Source organism: Coturnix japonica, chromosome 3 (assembly GCF_001577835.2).
Source record: "Coturnix japonica isolate 7356 chromosome 3, Coturnix japonica 2.1, whole genome shotgun sequence".
In the NCBI taxonomy this organism is placed as follows: Eukaryota; Metazoa; Chordata; class Aves; order Galliformes; family Phasianidae; genus Coturnix; species Coturnix japonica.
In genome coordinates, this window is record NC_029518.1 from 33,636,379 (window position 1) to 33,651,517 (window position 15,139).

The following is a 15,139-nucleotide window of genomic DNA, read 5'->3' on the forward strand; positions in this document are numbered from 1 at the left end:
CCAATTTCATCATTCTCTTTCATGGCTTTGATAAGGTAACTTTTAATGAAGTAGCCTCTGGCATGAAAGAATAGGATGAAGCTTTTTTTTCAATTCCATATGCATAGCTGATCACAGTAACAACTGAGCTTGTTTTGTACACAATGGGCACTCAAATGATTTCTTAGCAGATCCTCTTAGACTTATAAGGAATAGTATGTTTGCTTTCTATGACCTCCATCTATTCTTCTCATGAAGTCCCTATACTCTATATTTTTCTTTTTAACTAGCTCTCCCATAGTAATCAAAATATCACAGAGCTTTGGCACTTTTCCTCATATGCACAGAAACAACTTGTCCCTGCTGTGTCTGTTAATGATCAGTACACACCTTGATGGTTTTAATGTTTGCTGAACTATCCCAAGCAATTCATCCTATGTAACCTAAAGACATTTGAATGATGGCTGTGAAGATTTTTATTCATATTTCCCTGGATAATTGCCTTATTTATCACAAGGTGCAAACACTGAACTGTGCAACTAGAACTGACACTCAGAGAAGTGCCAAGAAAACCTCAAACTCCTTACTAGCTGTTAGCATTAAAAGACATACAGATGTGAGACAAAAGTAGAGTTTACAGGATTGTTAAGAGAAGATTTTATCAGGCTCTTGAAATCAGCCTAGTGACATTCAAATTGTATATTTATTTTAATGGTGTTTAAGAAGCCAGTTCTCATAGAAAGGCAATGTTTTTTATGGATGACATCTCTGTAAACATTTCAAGAAAAGAGTACAAATACCTGGAAACTTAATGTATTCTTTATAACTAGTTGGGAGTTAAGACAGGACCTAAGGAGCAAAATCCAAAAAGCACTCCAAGAACTCATCATATTTGCAAGATTATCTTCCTGTGAGACATGAAGAGCTGTCCCACTCAGTTAAGAAAAACTTTTGCTTCAGCCCTTCCAGCTCACCCAGCTATCCAGCCAGCAAGCAGAGGTAGCAAAGAAGTAGACCCACACAACCCTGCTTTATCAAATACTTCTGCTGAAGCACAGGGAACTATAAAACTCCTTTTAGCCTGTAAAGGGTATTTGGAAGAGCCATGACAAAAAAAGAGAGAGAGAAAGCACATCTTAAGCTAATTAATTGTAAGAAATATTACATAGGATGGGAATATGCAACTATACATCATATGTGATTTCCCATAGCATTTTGCCTGTCCTCCAGGTATTGGCTAAGTATTCATTCCCATGAGAGAACATGGACCGGAGGTGTCAAAGTGGTTTGTTGTCAGCATCAAGTCCACCACTTATACCCATGGACTTTTAAACAAACAGCAAACGTCCAAAAATTATCATGGAAAATTAAGTAAAATCCAGGAAAAGCATCCCAAACTCTGACCTTCTGCGTTTACGCACACCATTTGAACATGTAATTATTTGTTACTGTCTGGTGACTTTATTTTTCTTAAATACTAAAAAGAGATAATGCACTTTTGCTTAAGAAATTAAAGTTATGCCCGTGTTTGTTTATCCCAACACTTCTGCCACCATTTAGAGAGTTATGAAATCCTACTAGTATTTTATTAACACAGTATTTGACTTTTAAGCATGAAGGCAAAAAACATTCAACTTCTCATCCCTTTCAAATTGCTCAGTTTCCTCCTTTCAATCCAGAGTATCGATAAACTAGCACCCTGAATTGAATGGTGCAGTTACTCTCTTGGTAGCAAGTTATGGCATCCATCGGCGTGAAAGGACAAATATTTCTCCTCAGTTTTCATGGGAAAGTCACATGGCAGAAAAACAAGAGTCTTGCAAATCAGCACATAAAAAACAGATGGCTGGCTACTCTTTTGTTTCACTCATTTTCCCAAAAGCATTTCAAGCATTCAGTATTGGTTGCATGGCCAACTTGACACTTCTAGTTTACACACTTGTCTAAAGGGCTTGAAATAAGCATTTGTACTTTCATGTGTTCTTAGCCTGAAGAGTAAGGAATCTTACTGTCTGTTAATTATTTCTGATTTTCAGATTCTCAACCAAATATCAGCACAATTAAAACCTGCTTTGCTACTGTTCCACTTATGCAACCAAAAAACATGCTGCTGTAAAGCCCATCAGAGAATATATTTGAATGCATCATAATGTCAGCTAGGCAAGACAATGCAGCAAGCTTCGAGATGCTGTGGTCATGCTCACATTGGACATCTACTGCCTGTGCCTGTCCTCGAACAAGAAACATATACAACAAATGAGAACTCCCATCAAAAGAAGTCCAAATATTCCGGCTTTCTTCTTTAATTACTTTATTAACCTTTCCAGGGCTTACAGTTTATTGTAAAATTAGAATGATGTGGTGGAAAAATAATCTGCTTCCAACCTTCAGTGCTTATTCTATACAGGTTCACTAAGAAATTATCCAGATAATTAAGAGTTGGAAGACTTCAATACTATTTGGAAACAGATAAAGCCAGCATGCAATTATAAGATAACTTCTTTTTCATAGGAAAAGTACTAAAAAGAGCAGGATTCTGAAACTAAATCTTAGCGAACTGATAAGTCTTTAGCAGCTTGCAAAACACTCACTAAATCAATTACAGGATTGCACACCACATATCTGACCTTCTTACATTATGTTTCTATTTTCATAGCAGTATCTCTGCTGAGATTTCCCAGCTTAATATCTGCTTTTTATGTATTCATCCTCAAAAAATGAGAGGCTTGAAAATTTAGCAGAAATATATAGTCATAAAGGGAAAGTAATTTAATGGGATCTTCAGATCTTATTCACTCTGTGTCACAAGTTGAATTCCATACATCTCTACATTAAATAAAAACACCTACCATGCACACCACCCTCATCACGTTTCTGTAAATACTTCAATACTATTGTTTTGCGTTTTTTTTTTTTAATAAGAGATAAATACTGAAGTAAGTCACAAATTAAATTTTAGACTAAAGTTACAACTCATGATTTGTTTCTGAAATTTCAGAAACCACACAGCTTTGGCTTACTTTTCTTGTTGGATATTTTATGTTCCAAACAGCCTGAAAAATATATCAAGAGAATTAAAAATAAAAAGAGCATTTGAAATTTGTCTTGCATTGATTAGCTGATAACAGATACAATGTATGCAACCATTATCATACATACTATGTTTTTATACAGTGGAATCACTTGGAATATTAAGATCATCTAATTCTTAACTGTAAAATTAATCAGATTGTGTCTTTCAGGTTTTGTGGTTGTTTTTTTGTTTTGGTTTGGTTTTTTAATAAATCTTCAATATTTCTGAAATATAAAAGAAAAAAGTGCACGCAAAATACAGTACTAATAAAGCATCTGATATGCCCCTAGAAGTCACATGCTGAAGGATGGTTAAGAAAAGCAGGGGTCCGTATTAGGAATTCTCAAAAATATAAGTCCAGGACAATAGCTGATGTCCATTACACGTATTTGACCTCAGACTGGTACTCTGCCCTTGATATCTAGCTACGATTCATATGCAGCACTACTGCTTGCATTAAAGTGGACCACAACCCATTATAAATAGAAAATATTCTTCAGGACGTGAGAGGAAATTTTTAACTGGCTTAAAAATTCTGCTGGTTCCCCTAATTACCATATGTCTCCTGTAATATTTTCTATGCTGTCTCTTCAATAATGCAACAGTAACATTGCATGGCCAAAGACATTAGGGAGAAAAACATCTTTATTTACTCCTATTTACCAAATCCTTAAAGCAAAGTTGATTGCGGTTTTACGGCTCCCTCAGTAGTTACTTCTCCTAACGCTTTAAATGATCTCATCCTAGGAACAGCCAGCATTTAAAAAATTTAGCAAGAATGAGCTCCTTGGGTTTCCTTTTGCTTACTTCTTTTCCCCAGGCTCCTGAAGAATGAGTAGAATACTGCTTCACCAAATGCCAGGAAAAGACTGCATGAGCAAGTAAGCACAGGAAACTGATATGAAATTTACACTGTATTTCTTAAAGTCAAGAACGTTCATGAGTTTTATATAGTGTGAGAGAGACTGTAGATTTAATATCCAAATTTACAGATAATAAATTCAATAAATAGATTTTTCTGAACTTGCAGGCAACTAGCACCACAGCCTCTTCCATCCCTGCACATTTTTATTGTTTAAAAGATCCACTTAAAACAGGGTAGCATGAATGATTTCATCAAGATCTCTGCTATTACAATGAATCATTAATATCCTACTGAAAAATTTATTGTGATGAATAATACATTCAAAATGATGAGACAGAAAATGAAGCATTACTCTGCAATGTACCAGGGAACCAAAGGGATGTTATGGAAGTTGTCAAGCTAAAAAAAAACATCACTCCTGGAACTAAATCTTTCTAGATGCCATTTCGAATGCTTTACCTTTATTTCATCCTCTCCCCAAATATTTTTATTGTAATTGAAGAAAAAGCAAACACATTAAGAAACATTCCTGCAATGTTTCTTCCCGTTCTATAGTTATTAAGTCCAGGAATAACCTTTTGGTCACTAAACCAGCTCTTATCCTAAAGTGGCACTTCTCTGTATTCTTTGAAATTTATTTGAGCGTGCATAATTGTGAAATACAAGCCCTCGTTATGCCTTTTTTTTAATTTATTTATTTTTTTCCAAAATACTTTATCTGTTGCATATACAGCAGAGTTAGCAGGATTGGGTAATAAACTGATTAGACAGCTTTGATACTTGCAACATTACTCTACTAGGTTAGGGAGTTAGAAGGGCTTAAAGTAATAATAAAGTCAATGTAAATGGCTTAGAATGAAAACTTACACAAGCAGAATAATGACTCTTTCCTGTGGCCTAAAAAATTAGCATAACCAAACATGCCTTTCTATTGCAGAACCTAACAGTTGCACTGCAGTACTCTACTGAGTTCTGGCAAAAAAAATAGCAAGCACACTGATAAGGTGGACTTCTGATGCTAAACAAAAATCACAGCACTAGGATACAGGCAAAGAGCTGTCATGAAGAGTTGATTCAATTTTGAAAGGGAATGAAATATGCATTACACAATTGATAGATTTGTTTTGTCCATTCTGGTATACAGATTTTTGTATAGTAAATCAAAGCTGGCAACATTACAAACATTCTTGCTCCAAGAACAACATATAAAATAGTAAGCAGTACCTTAGAATTTGATGTGGATTCCAAAAAGCAAAGCCTGTTGCCAAATCCTTCTGCAGCAAGACACAATTTCTGTTGCTCCTTGTGAACCGTTGCAGTGCACTGCAGAACCACTTCATCATCCTTCCAAAATAAAAACAAACCATACGGAACAGTGGTTACTTCTGACATGGGGAAGCATGTACAAATTTACCCATGATTACAAGTAGAATTGAATCTCAGCATATTTTAATTCTCTGATTAGAGAAAGTGGGCAAAACAATGAAAATAATTGTAATTCCTATACATGAGTTTTTTCTGTTTTCCTATCATTGTAATAAAAAACAGTAAGTAGAAAATATAAATGTTAAAGCAATAAATCTTCACAGCGATTTAGTCATAGAAGATGTTAAATCCTGATAGATATATATAAATTCTTTTATATTCCAGTTTCATAATGAAATATATCCACAAGCTGGAGAATCCCTTTTCAGAAACAGCATTGTACTTCCATAGACAGAGACTGACAGCAGAGCAAGACTACCACATTTACTACATAAATTTCTATCAGTTTAATTATGTACCACCTATTCTTGTTCTTTCTTTTTTTAAAGGAAGTCTGGAATGAGTTCTACACAGCCTACCTGCAAAAATCACTGACAGCTTCAAAAGTATAATTCAGTTTTGAATTAAGTCTCTGACAAACTTAATTTTATTTAACCATCTAATACACCATAACCTTGCGTGTTCAAGCTGACTGCAACACAATTACACACTATCACCACACACACATACATATGTCATATGTAGATGACAATTGCTGAAGGACTAAGAAAAAGAATAGAGCAACTGCTAAATTCCCTGAAGCACAAATATTCCCAATTTGTTTTCCTAACATTTTTTCTTCTTTCGCGTTACAGTAAAACACGTTAATAATAAAGGCAAATTATATGGAATACAGCATATTTAAAAGAATAGGAGTTTGGAAGAAAGGGCAAGGGCAGAGAGCTAAAAGCCCTTCAGATGTTAGCATGGACTGACAGAACATTCTATTATTCTTATTCCACTGAATACTCATCACTTAGATACACATCTGCCAGTTTCCTCCATGGAAACTGGAAAATTTGATATTATTTCCACAGTAATTTGCTAAAACCACAGCAGCCTTCATTACTAAGCTCAAAGATGCTGCCTTTTTGTTTTGCTGTTTTCAGATACAGGAAAAATGGGATCAAGAGAGTAAGAGAAAGTAAGTGCCAGTAACCACAAGTTCTGTGTAGAAAGTGGTGCTGTCATTTATTATCAGATGTGGAAGATATTTACTATAACAGCAAGATAGTCTAGAGACTGATATATCTCCACTTACTTCAAATAAGAAGTCCCCCCTGAAAAGCTACCCACTTAGCGTAGGTACTTCATTGGATGGCTCTTTCAACCATTCCCATTTTTCTCCTGGTCCGGATTTGAACTTCTTCAAACCACGCTTCGGAACCTGGAAGTACAGTCGTCTCCATTCCACAAGTGGAAAGTAAGGAGCAAGGATGATTGCCTACCCAAAGTAACAGAGTTTGCTGAAGGGATAGCAGAATCATTACTTAGATTTCTAAACTGACAATCTGATTCAGAAAGCTATTCTCCCACCCAAGCACCATCTTGGTTAAAATCCATTAATTTTAGTAAATCCTTCAGTCTCGGCCAATACATCAGTTCATAATTTTAAGGATCCCATATCTTCCAGCAAAAAGGCATTCTGCTGCTTGCAATAAGTCAGATATCTGCACTAACTCAAACAGCATGAGCTTTTGATCATCACACAACTATGTTTGTCATTTTGATTCTCAGAGACGTTTTGAACAAATAGCTAGATTCTGTGTATATTACAAAACCCTAATAGTTTTCAGACATCCAGTTTTGAAAAGCAAGGAGAGTCGCTGAAGAAAGAACAGCTCCTATCAGCCTAGCAGATTCTTATTATATATATTCTCTATGGGTTACATAATTATTTTCACTAAATGTATATACTCCTTTAAAAAAAAAAATGAAATGACTTAACAGAGATGATATTATAAATAAATTTATAAATAAATATATAAATAAATAAATTGCCCACATCACAGTAGTGTCTACTGCTAAAAACACATCCTGAAAATCAAAGCAACAGCAGCAGCAGCCATAAGCTGGTAAAGTGCACACTCAGAACTGCATTCCAGAAGATCAGACTACTGAGGGAAGAATATGAAGTTGCTGCCAGTACATGATATTAAGACAGCAATTTCTCAAAGCTCCTTAGTAACATTTACTTTCATCTCCTGTGGTTATTCAACATTCCTGTAAAATCCATTCAAATCTTCCAAGACTACATTAAACACACATTACCCAGTCAAGGAAAAGGTTAGTTTCATGCAGAACAAAGCATGCCCTCATCTTCACAACAGATGTTTTGACATGGTACGTTTTTACAGGATTGGCAATTTCAGTCCAGTTATGACTGAACACAATATATTTCCTTGTAATACACAGTGTGCCTCTTTGCCCTATTAAAGCTTGAAAACTTCTACTTCCTCTATGGTCAGTTTTGACTAATGTTTAAGCTTCTCAAGATGTCAGTCTTATTCAAGGACCTAAACCGAGTGCCACAGGTAGGCATTATCCAGTATTATCTGTGCTAGTACTACTTTGATATGGATAGGCATATTTGATGGTAACATCTGTGCATTTTGATTACTTTTCTGAAATCTGCTTGGATTTGTTGGGTTTTTTTTCTCCCTTTCTACATATTCTAATATCTTAAACTTTCAATAATTATGCATATTTTTTAAACTTCGGAATTCTGAGCTTCAACTCATTACATCATGATCTTGACAGCTGCATTTTGCTTCCAATTCACAACAAAAATAGGCATTATTTTTTTGCTACTTTATTTGATTTATCATCTAATTTTTTATTTTTTTTTTAATAATTTTATACTTTTCTCCTTCACAGGAGGATGAAGTAAATCATGGACTACTACTAATTTAAATGATTTGTTGCACTTTTCCTTATCTGACCCATTAAACAATTACCTCCCTTTAAGATGTAACACTTTGTTCTTCTACTTCTCTGTTAGATTATACCAATTCTGAAATAGCATACAGGACACTGAATGTCACATTTGCAAAATAAAGTATTCAAAAGTTGAAACTATTAAGTTATGTTTGCATGTTCAAACTTGCTTCTAGTGCTGTTTTATATGGCAAATACTGCGATCAGTGGAACACTTCCATCAATTTATACACGCAATAAATCAAGATCTCGGCACAGACTTTAATAGCTCAATCTCTAATAGCTTCCTCAAACTCCACATATGCAGTGCTTCACCACATCCCATTTAATGTTCAGCTGTGCAGCTGTACTTTGCAATGAACTTCAGTGCCAAAAACAATTTAAAAGTAGGTTACAGTTAGAAATAAAGCCTGTACAAACTGCTTTCCACCAATGAAAAGCATACTGTCCTCCTCTTTGACTTAAAAACTTTACTTCAGCTTCCCTTTGTTGTGTTGGAGTAAGGATTAAATTATAAAACAGAATAAATGATTCTAAGTCCCACAGGCCATCGAGGACAAGGCTTCCACAATTACTGGAAAGAATATGCTATTGCAGGACCTACTAGTCAGTCCCCCTGAAATGACCCCTGTGATATGACCTACAACAACAACACGATCTCTTGTTTAATGTTAAGCCTCTGAATAGTATGCACTTGAGACAACTTCCAGCATTTATGGGAGCTTTAATACTAATTGCCCAAGTGTTTTATTCTGTGTGTGATTTTGAAGAGGGTAAAATGCAGCAAAGCAGAAGATAAGTAACACATTAAGATGGAGCTTTTCTTTCTCAAAATGCCTTCTGACATGGAACAGAAGCCTAGATGCACAGGCTTCATTAACTACTCCATTCTTAATGTGTAAGGATCACTATCAACATAGACTAACTAGCTTGTGAACAATCCCACGAGAGGTACCAAGAAAACAAACACTCAAAGCTTAATACTACTTACTTTTAATTCCATTCTTGACTGACCAACTAATGTCAAACTATTATCAAGTTCTTCTTTGAAATACCATCTAATTAGCATGGTGGTTCCGGCATCTGAATGCAAATGAAGGCCACGATAGAGGTAAGAAAAGGGTCCAAATTTTTAATTACCATATCATTCTTTAAACCACAATACTACAACCCTCTCAGTAGCAGTAGGCCAAGTGTTGTTAGTAAAAACAATCATCGTAATCACATTGGCCATCAGGAATTAGTGTTAAAACACAGTTCAGAACAGTTCTCATCCTCTACATGGGAATGCAAGATATAAAGCAGTACAAAGACAACACTGCATTGGAAAAGAATCTGGTGGTCATGATGAATCAAATGTTGATCAGTAGTCAATGCTGTTAGGCAGCAAACGGTTGTCAGCATAAAGGACAGGTAAAACTATTCTTCATTTTATCAGAACAATTAGTATAGGAGAGCTGGTAAGTTTTCTGAGGACAGCAAAGAATTTTCACTACCAATTTAGAAACTTCATCATTAAAGGATTTTGAGAAGTACACTGGAGGATGTATGCATAGCTGAACTCACTGTAGGATGAGAAGGAAGAGAGTAGACTCTTCCAATCAGATGATTCTAATTAATACGGATGCATTTTATGTTACATGTTTTAGTTTTATCCTGTAGGAGGAGTAATTTCATAAGAATTCAGCATTACCCTAAAGGAAATAACCTTCAAGACAGGAAATCCCACACAAAATAGATGGAGTTCTAGAGGACCAAAGTAGCTGATAGCTCTTGCTACAGAAAGCAGGCTACTAGTACAGTAGCCACTTTATTTACTCCTTCTTCCCCAGAACTCTAGAACTTACTCATCAAAATAATTTTGCTGGATTCCAGCAATGTCATGTTGATCTGCAGTAATAAAGACGTGGCAGTTTAAAAATACATAGGTAAAAACCTTGAGTCATGTAGATTCACATTCAGCTCTTGTCAGAAAGTTCTCACTATAGAACAGTGATACAAAGAACCTGGCAGAAAGAAATCCCTATCTACAAGGCAAAAATAAAAACTTGTTATGCACTATGTAAATAGAGTGAGATTCTGTGGCAGAGCAGTTTATCTACAACTTGCATATCAACAATGAGCAGATTGTCGCTGGCACAGGACCCATCTCAGTCCATGGCTTCCACGGCCACCAGACAGCAATGAAACATTCAATCACAAGGCAAAAGATCAAATCTGAGTTACTCCAGTAGAACTGAGTAATTTGAGCACCTGTGTTCTCTGAACTACTGAACTATGAAACAAATGACTGCATTTGATCTGAGTACTGCAGGGATATGCCAGGTGACTAGAATGCTCAACTGCATGGGCTAAAAACCTTCTCAAATACAGCACCCACTAGTGGTATCAAATGTGCACAGAACTGAAACTGACTTACTATCTATAAAGTGTCAAAGTCTCCTCTTCTGGCTTTGTATTCCACTGGGTCAGCACGGAATACTGTCACAGTTTCTTTCAGTGTGCACTGGCCTTGCCTTTGCACGTGCTACTGTATTTGTTCTTGATTGAGTTCCTCTACCAAAAATACATCTGCAAATGAACATATTTCCAGTCAAGATGACTCATATCATTATTTCTCGCCAATTAGCTCTGCAGTTCTACAATCCTAAAAAATGCCAAGTTCAGCTTTCAGTGCCTAATAATAATCATGTCTGTCTAACAGTAGTTAACATCAGCTAACTCTGTGACAGACAAGAGGGGTTGAAAACATCTGCAGTACATTATGCTTACCACATTAAACACAACAGCTGGCAGACTGCTTTTAAAAGCTCCAGCATGCCAAATTTCTCTCTGATGTAATTCTACATATTTTAGGAATTTAGTAAGAATGCTGATGCATTACAACCTCGCTCACTAGTTCCAAGCTGCCTATTCTGCAATCAAAGGTGTAATGATAGCATGGGACATATCTCTGCTATATTTGATTCTGCTGGTATGAATATCAGTACCAGTAAAGACAGAGGTGGGGGCATGCTAGAAAAGGTGTCCACAAGATTGCACAAGCAAACACAAGAACATTTTATTAATGATCTGAGCCAGGCACTTAGCAAGCCTCCTCTGAACAAGTGGCATATATAATCAAAACATTTTTTTCCAAGGTCACACAATACTCAGACTCAAACTGAACACACTCCTTTTGCTGTGTTCTTCCTACCCCACTAACAGGTTCCACAGAGCAAGGAGGAGTTGACAACACAGCCTCTAACCCCAACTCACACCATGAATGCATCCCTGCATGATGCCTCTATGCATCATCCATTTTATGCAAGAATACATGAGATAAATTCAGCAGCCTTCAAATTCCTATCTTGTGAGCAGATTCAGGAGGCTAAGACAGTAACACCACCATCTGCTTGATTTTGCACATTCAATCCTAGATCACTTTCTCATCCCTTAATCTTTTTTCAGCAGTATTTCCTGATTAATTCCACTGAAGTGCTCTACCACACTGATATTTCACAGCTCCCTGATTGATTTTCCTCTCTAATTCCCAATCAAATGGCTTACCTGCCACTGTTATCTTTGTTTTCCTGGAGCAATGTTAAAGATACACTCTAATCTCTCTCTGCTTCTAATTCTCTGTCAGTGTATTTTTACCCACCTTTTATCTTGAAGCTGCTCTAACTTACAAGATTCACCCTCTCACTTCACACATTTCCCATGCGACGTTTTCTTGTCACCATGATAAGTCTACCACCTTTCTGAATTTTTGCTTCCTAGACTTTAATTCCATTTTGAAATACTCTCTCAGACTGCTGTTCTCAACTTCTCTGCTGAGCATCTTTGATTAATAATTGATTTTTTCCCGCATACCATAAAGAATTCCAAAAGGTTTATTAACAGCATGAATTTTCTACACGGTTTAAAATACCACAGGATTTCCATCAAACTTACACTTGATTTCTTTACCTCAGTGTTCTGGATTCAAAGTGTGTTTTGCTGTGATAATCCAAGCAATAACACTGAAACGACAATTCCCAGATACTTTCACTACTACCTATAAAGGAGATTTTAAACCTCCCACTACAGAGACTGGCCTTCTCAACCATTAAAAGAACCAATCTACCATTGCTGACTTGCTGCACTTTTACATTCAACTTATTGCCCTCATGTTTAAAAGAAAAGAAGTAGAATGCAGTAAGACAAACACAGACTGAGGTGTTCAGAGAGCACCAGTTAGTGATTTTGACTTCTCCACATTGATGCAGGTCATAACTCCATACAGCAGCCATTCATCAGGTACAGACTACCATTCTGTCTTCAGTATGAAACACTTTGTTTCTTGTTTTTCATTTACTGTCAAAGTTACCTCTGAAAAAAATATTCCCTATTTGCCTCTGGCCTTCCAGACATCTCTTCGGAAATAAACCTTCTCAATTGTATTCTCTGTTTTTTCCTCACTTTTATAATCCCACCACTCTCACAATGATCTCTTCCTTCTGCTCCACACAAAATTTTACACACTTTCCAACCTTCTGCCACTCAGTGGTTTAGTTTTTTCAGTCATTTCCTATTTTCAGCCCTTTATTTCCCCATGCTACACACATATTGCTCCTAAACCATACTCAGACACACTGAGCTGACCCCTCTCTCTGTACCTCTCTGCACTCCTCTCACATCTGCTCCTGCTATCATATCTTCTCCCTGGCAATCAGAACTCATGACATGTCCACTGCATAAGCCTTCCTTACAAGGTGAATTTATTTTTATTTTATTAACTTTCTTCCTTCCCTTCTGTTTAGAGAACATAAGCATGTCTTCAAGAAGTGATATCAACTCCACATTCAGGAGAATTTTTAGCCTTTCTGAAGAAACCTACAAGAACAAGGATGTCCATGGAACAGACAAGAGGATGCAGGCCATGGTGTGTGACCTGCTGTAGGACCTGAGGGATGCTTGATGGCTGTATCCGCTCTGTGCCATCTAGGCTTCGGCTCAGTAGATCATGGCAGATAAAGGGAGCATAATTTCACAGAACTGACTGTTCATGCTGAATGGCTGCAATGAAGCAGTGAGGACTAAGAAGCAAGAGCATTCATTAAGGGAAAATAAATAAATAAATAAACACTTCTGACAGGCTTTTTCAGCTGAAGAATTCTCTTCTGCCTCATGACCACTCCAGCAAATACTTTGCCACACTAAGCAGTGGGAAGAGGGACAATAGGCATGGTCCTTTCCCACATACCCAGAGATGAGTCAGAATAGCAAGAGTATTTCATTCACTTTTGCAACAGTGTCTTCAAAAAACCACACAGCATTCATGAAACAGAAAGCAAAGAAAAAGAAAAATCAAGGGTCTTTTCCCACTAAGTTGCAGTACCAGATTACAGTATACTAACAACATAAGAAAGTCCAAATCTTCATCACATACAGAAACAAATAATTATACCTATAATGTTGCCATTTCTTCACATATTGTGTAACAAAAACAAAACAATTTCCATTTTAGGAGAGAGCATTCTACCCACACCACCAGCTGCCAGTCAGAACAGGACTGGGAGATAGCTGGCAAAGTTAAGCCTTGGATAAGTCTGGTGAGGGCGCTAGGGTCATGCTTTTGATCCTGGTAATCTCAATTCTGCAAGAGATGTGTTATGAGGAATGCATTCCTCAAGCAAGGAATCACAGAATACATTGGCAATTCTTAATAACTTCACCCATATTTAGAAACAAAGCAGTTTGGCCATACTTATTCTAACAACACTAATCAAATCAGAGTATGACAAAATACACTTTTTTTTAATAAATCCTGCTTTATGAAACAGGCATTATTAACAATAGTAGCTATGCATTTTATTTAACTTGCCAACTCCATTTCTATCATAAAATAAAACTTTAAAATTTTTATATTTTGTTTATAAAAGTAGGTTTTAAACCACTGTTAAGAAAACCAGAAAGTCTTACTCCAACACTTACAGATGTCTAACCATGTAAATCAGTCACCTATTTTATATCTTGTTTTGTATACAAACCTGTCTTACATCCTACTGCTTTGTGAGATTCCGCTACCTGCCATTCACAGGCTGTAAATCACACCACTGCGTCAACAGTCTTTAGCCCTGACAGGTCCTAGGAAAGATGCAGTGCTACAAACTAACAAATCTTCCTTTTGTTTGACACACCACAAGACATCCCGTGATCATGGGGCTTGCTTGGCAACAGCATCCCCCACAACAATTGTGCCACTTACCTCATATCATTTTTGAAAAGAGCACATCTAGAGGGTATAAAGTGGCAGAAGTGTTTTCCAAAAAAAGCAGGTGCACCAGGCAAGGTGCTATAACCCAAAAATACTTTGTCAGGTGCCAAGTGTTCTAGCTGGCTCCTAAGCAGTTTCTGAGACCAAAGGGTTATTCTCAGCAACAACTAAACATTTCCAGAACAAAGTTTACATGTAGCAGCCTGAAACAGGCACATCTCTAAGCAAACATCAGTACATGCAGTATCAAAACTCTTGAACAGGTCTTAACCTGACTAGATTATTTCCAACTCAAAAAGATCGTATAAAATGTCAAATTTTGTATGTTATGCTGCGCTGCCGTCACACAGGATCTGCCAATATTCAAATTCCTCGTGCAGATTTCAGGTTCATACCATCAAGCAAACACAGTTTCCAGTCAGCAGATTATACATTCCTGTACTTTACTAAGTGCTGCAGCTGACAACCACTCAATCAGTTCCTGATAATATCAAAAAATGCCCCCTCTCAAAAAAATAAAGGTACTACAAAAATGGGTAGCAATATTAACAGTTGTTGCTTTCCACTCTTTTTCATAGAATGAAAAACAACACTAGCTTAAAACAATGTAAACCTTCAGCACAGCAACAAAGTTGGTTGCTCTGAAGCTTTCTGCATAAGAAAGCAGAGCGCACTGCAGTAAAAGATTTAGTTATTAAAAACTGCTGATATTTACAGAGCTGTAAATAGATCCTGGTGC

General features: G+C 36.6%; 1 protein-coding gene across 1 annotated transcript in view; it reads right to left on the reverse strand.

The window, feature by feature from the left end:
* Positions 1-15,139, reverse strand: part of RYR2 (ryanodine receptor 2) — a 303,963-nt gene that overhangs the window by 213,121 nt on the left and 75,703 nt on the right. Inside the window, exon 2 of the mRNA XM_032443314.1 lies at positions 5,142-5,261. Coding sequence (XP_032299205.1) covers positions 5,142-5,261 — 120 coding nt within the window. The remainder of the gene's footprint in view (positions 1-5,141; positions 5,262-15,139) is intronic.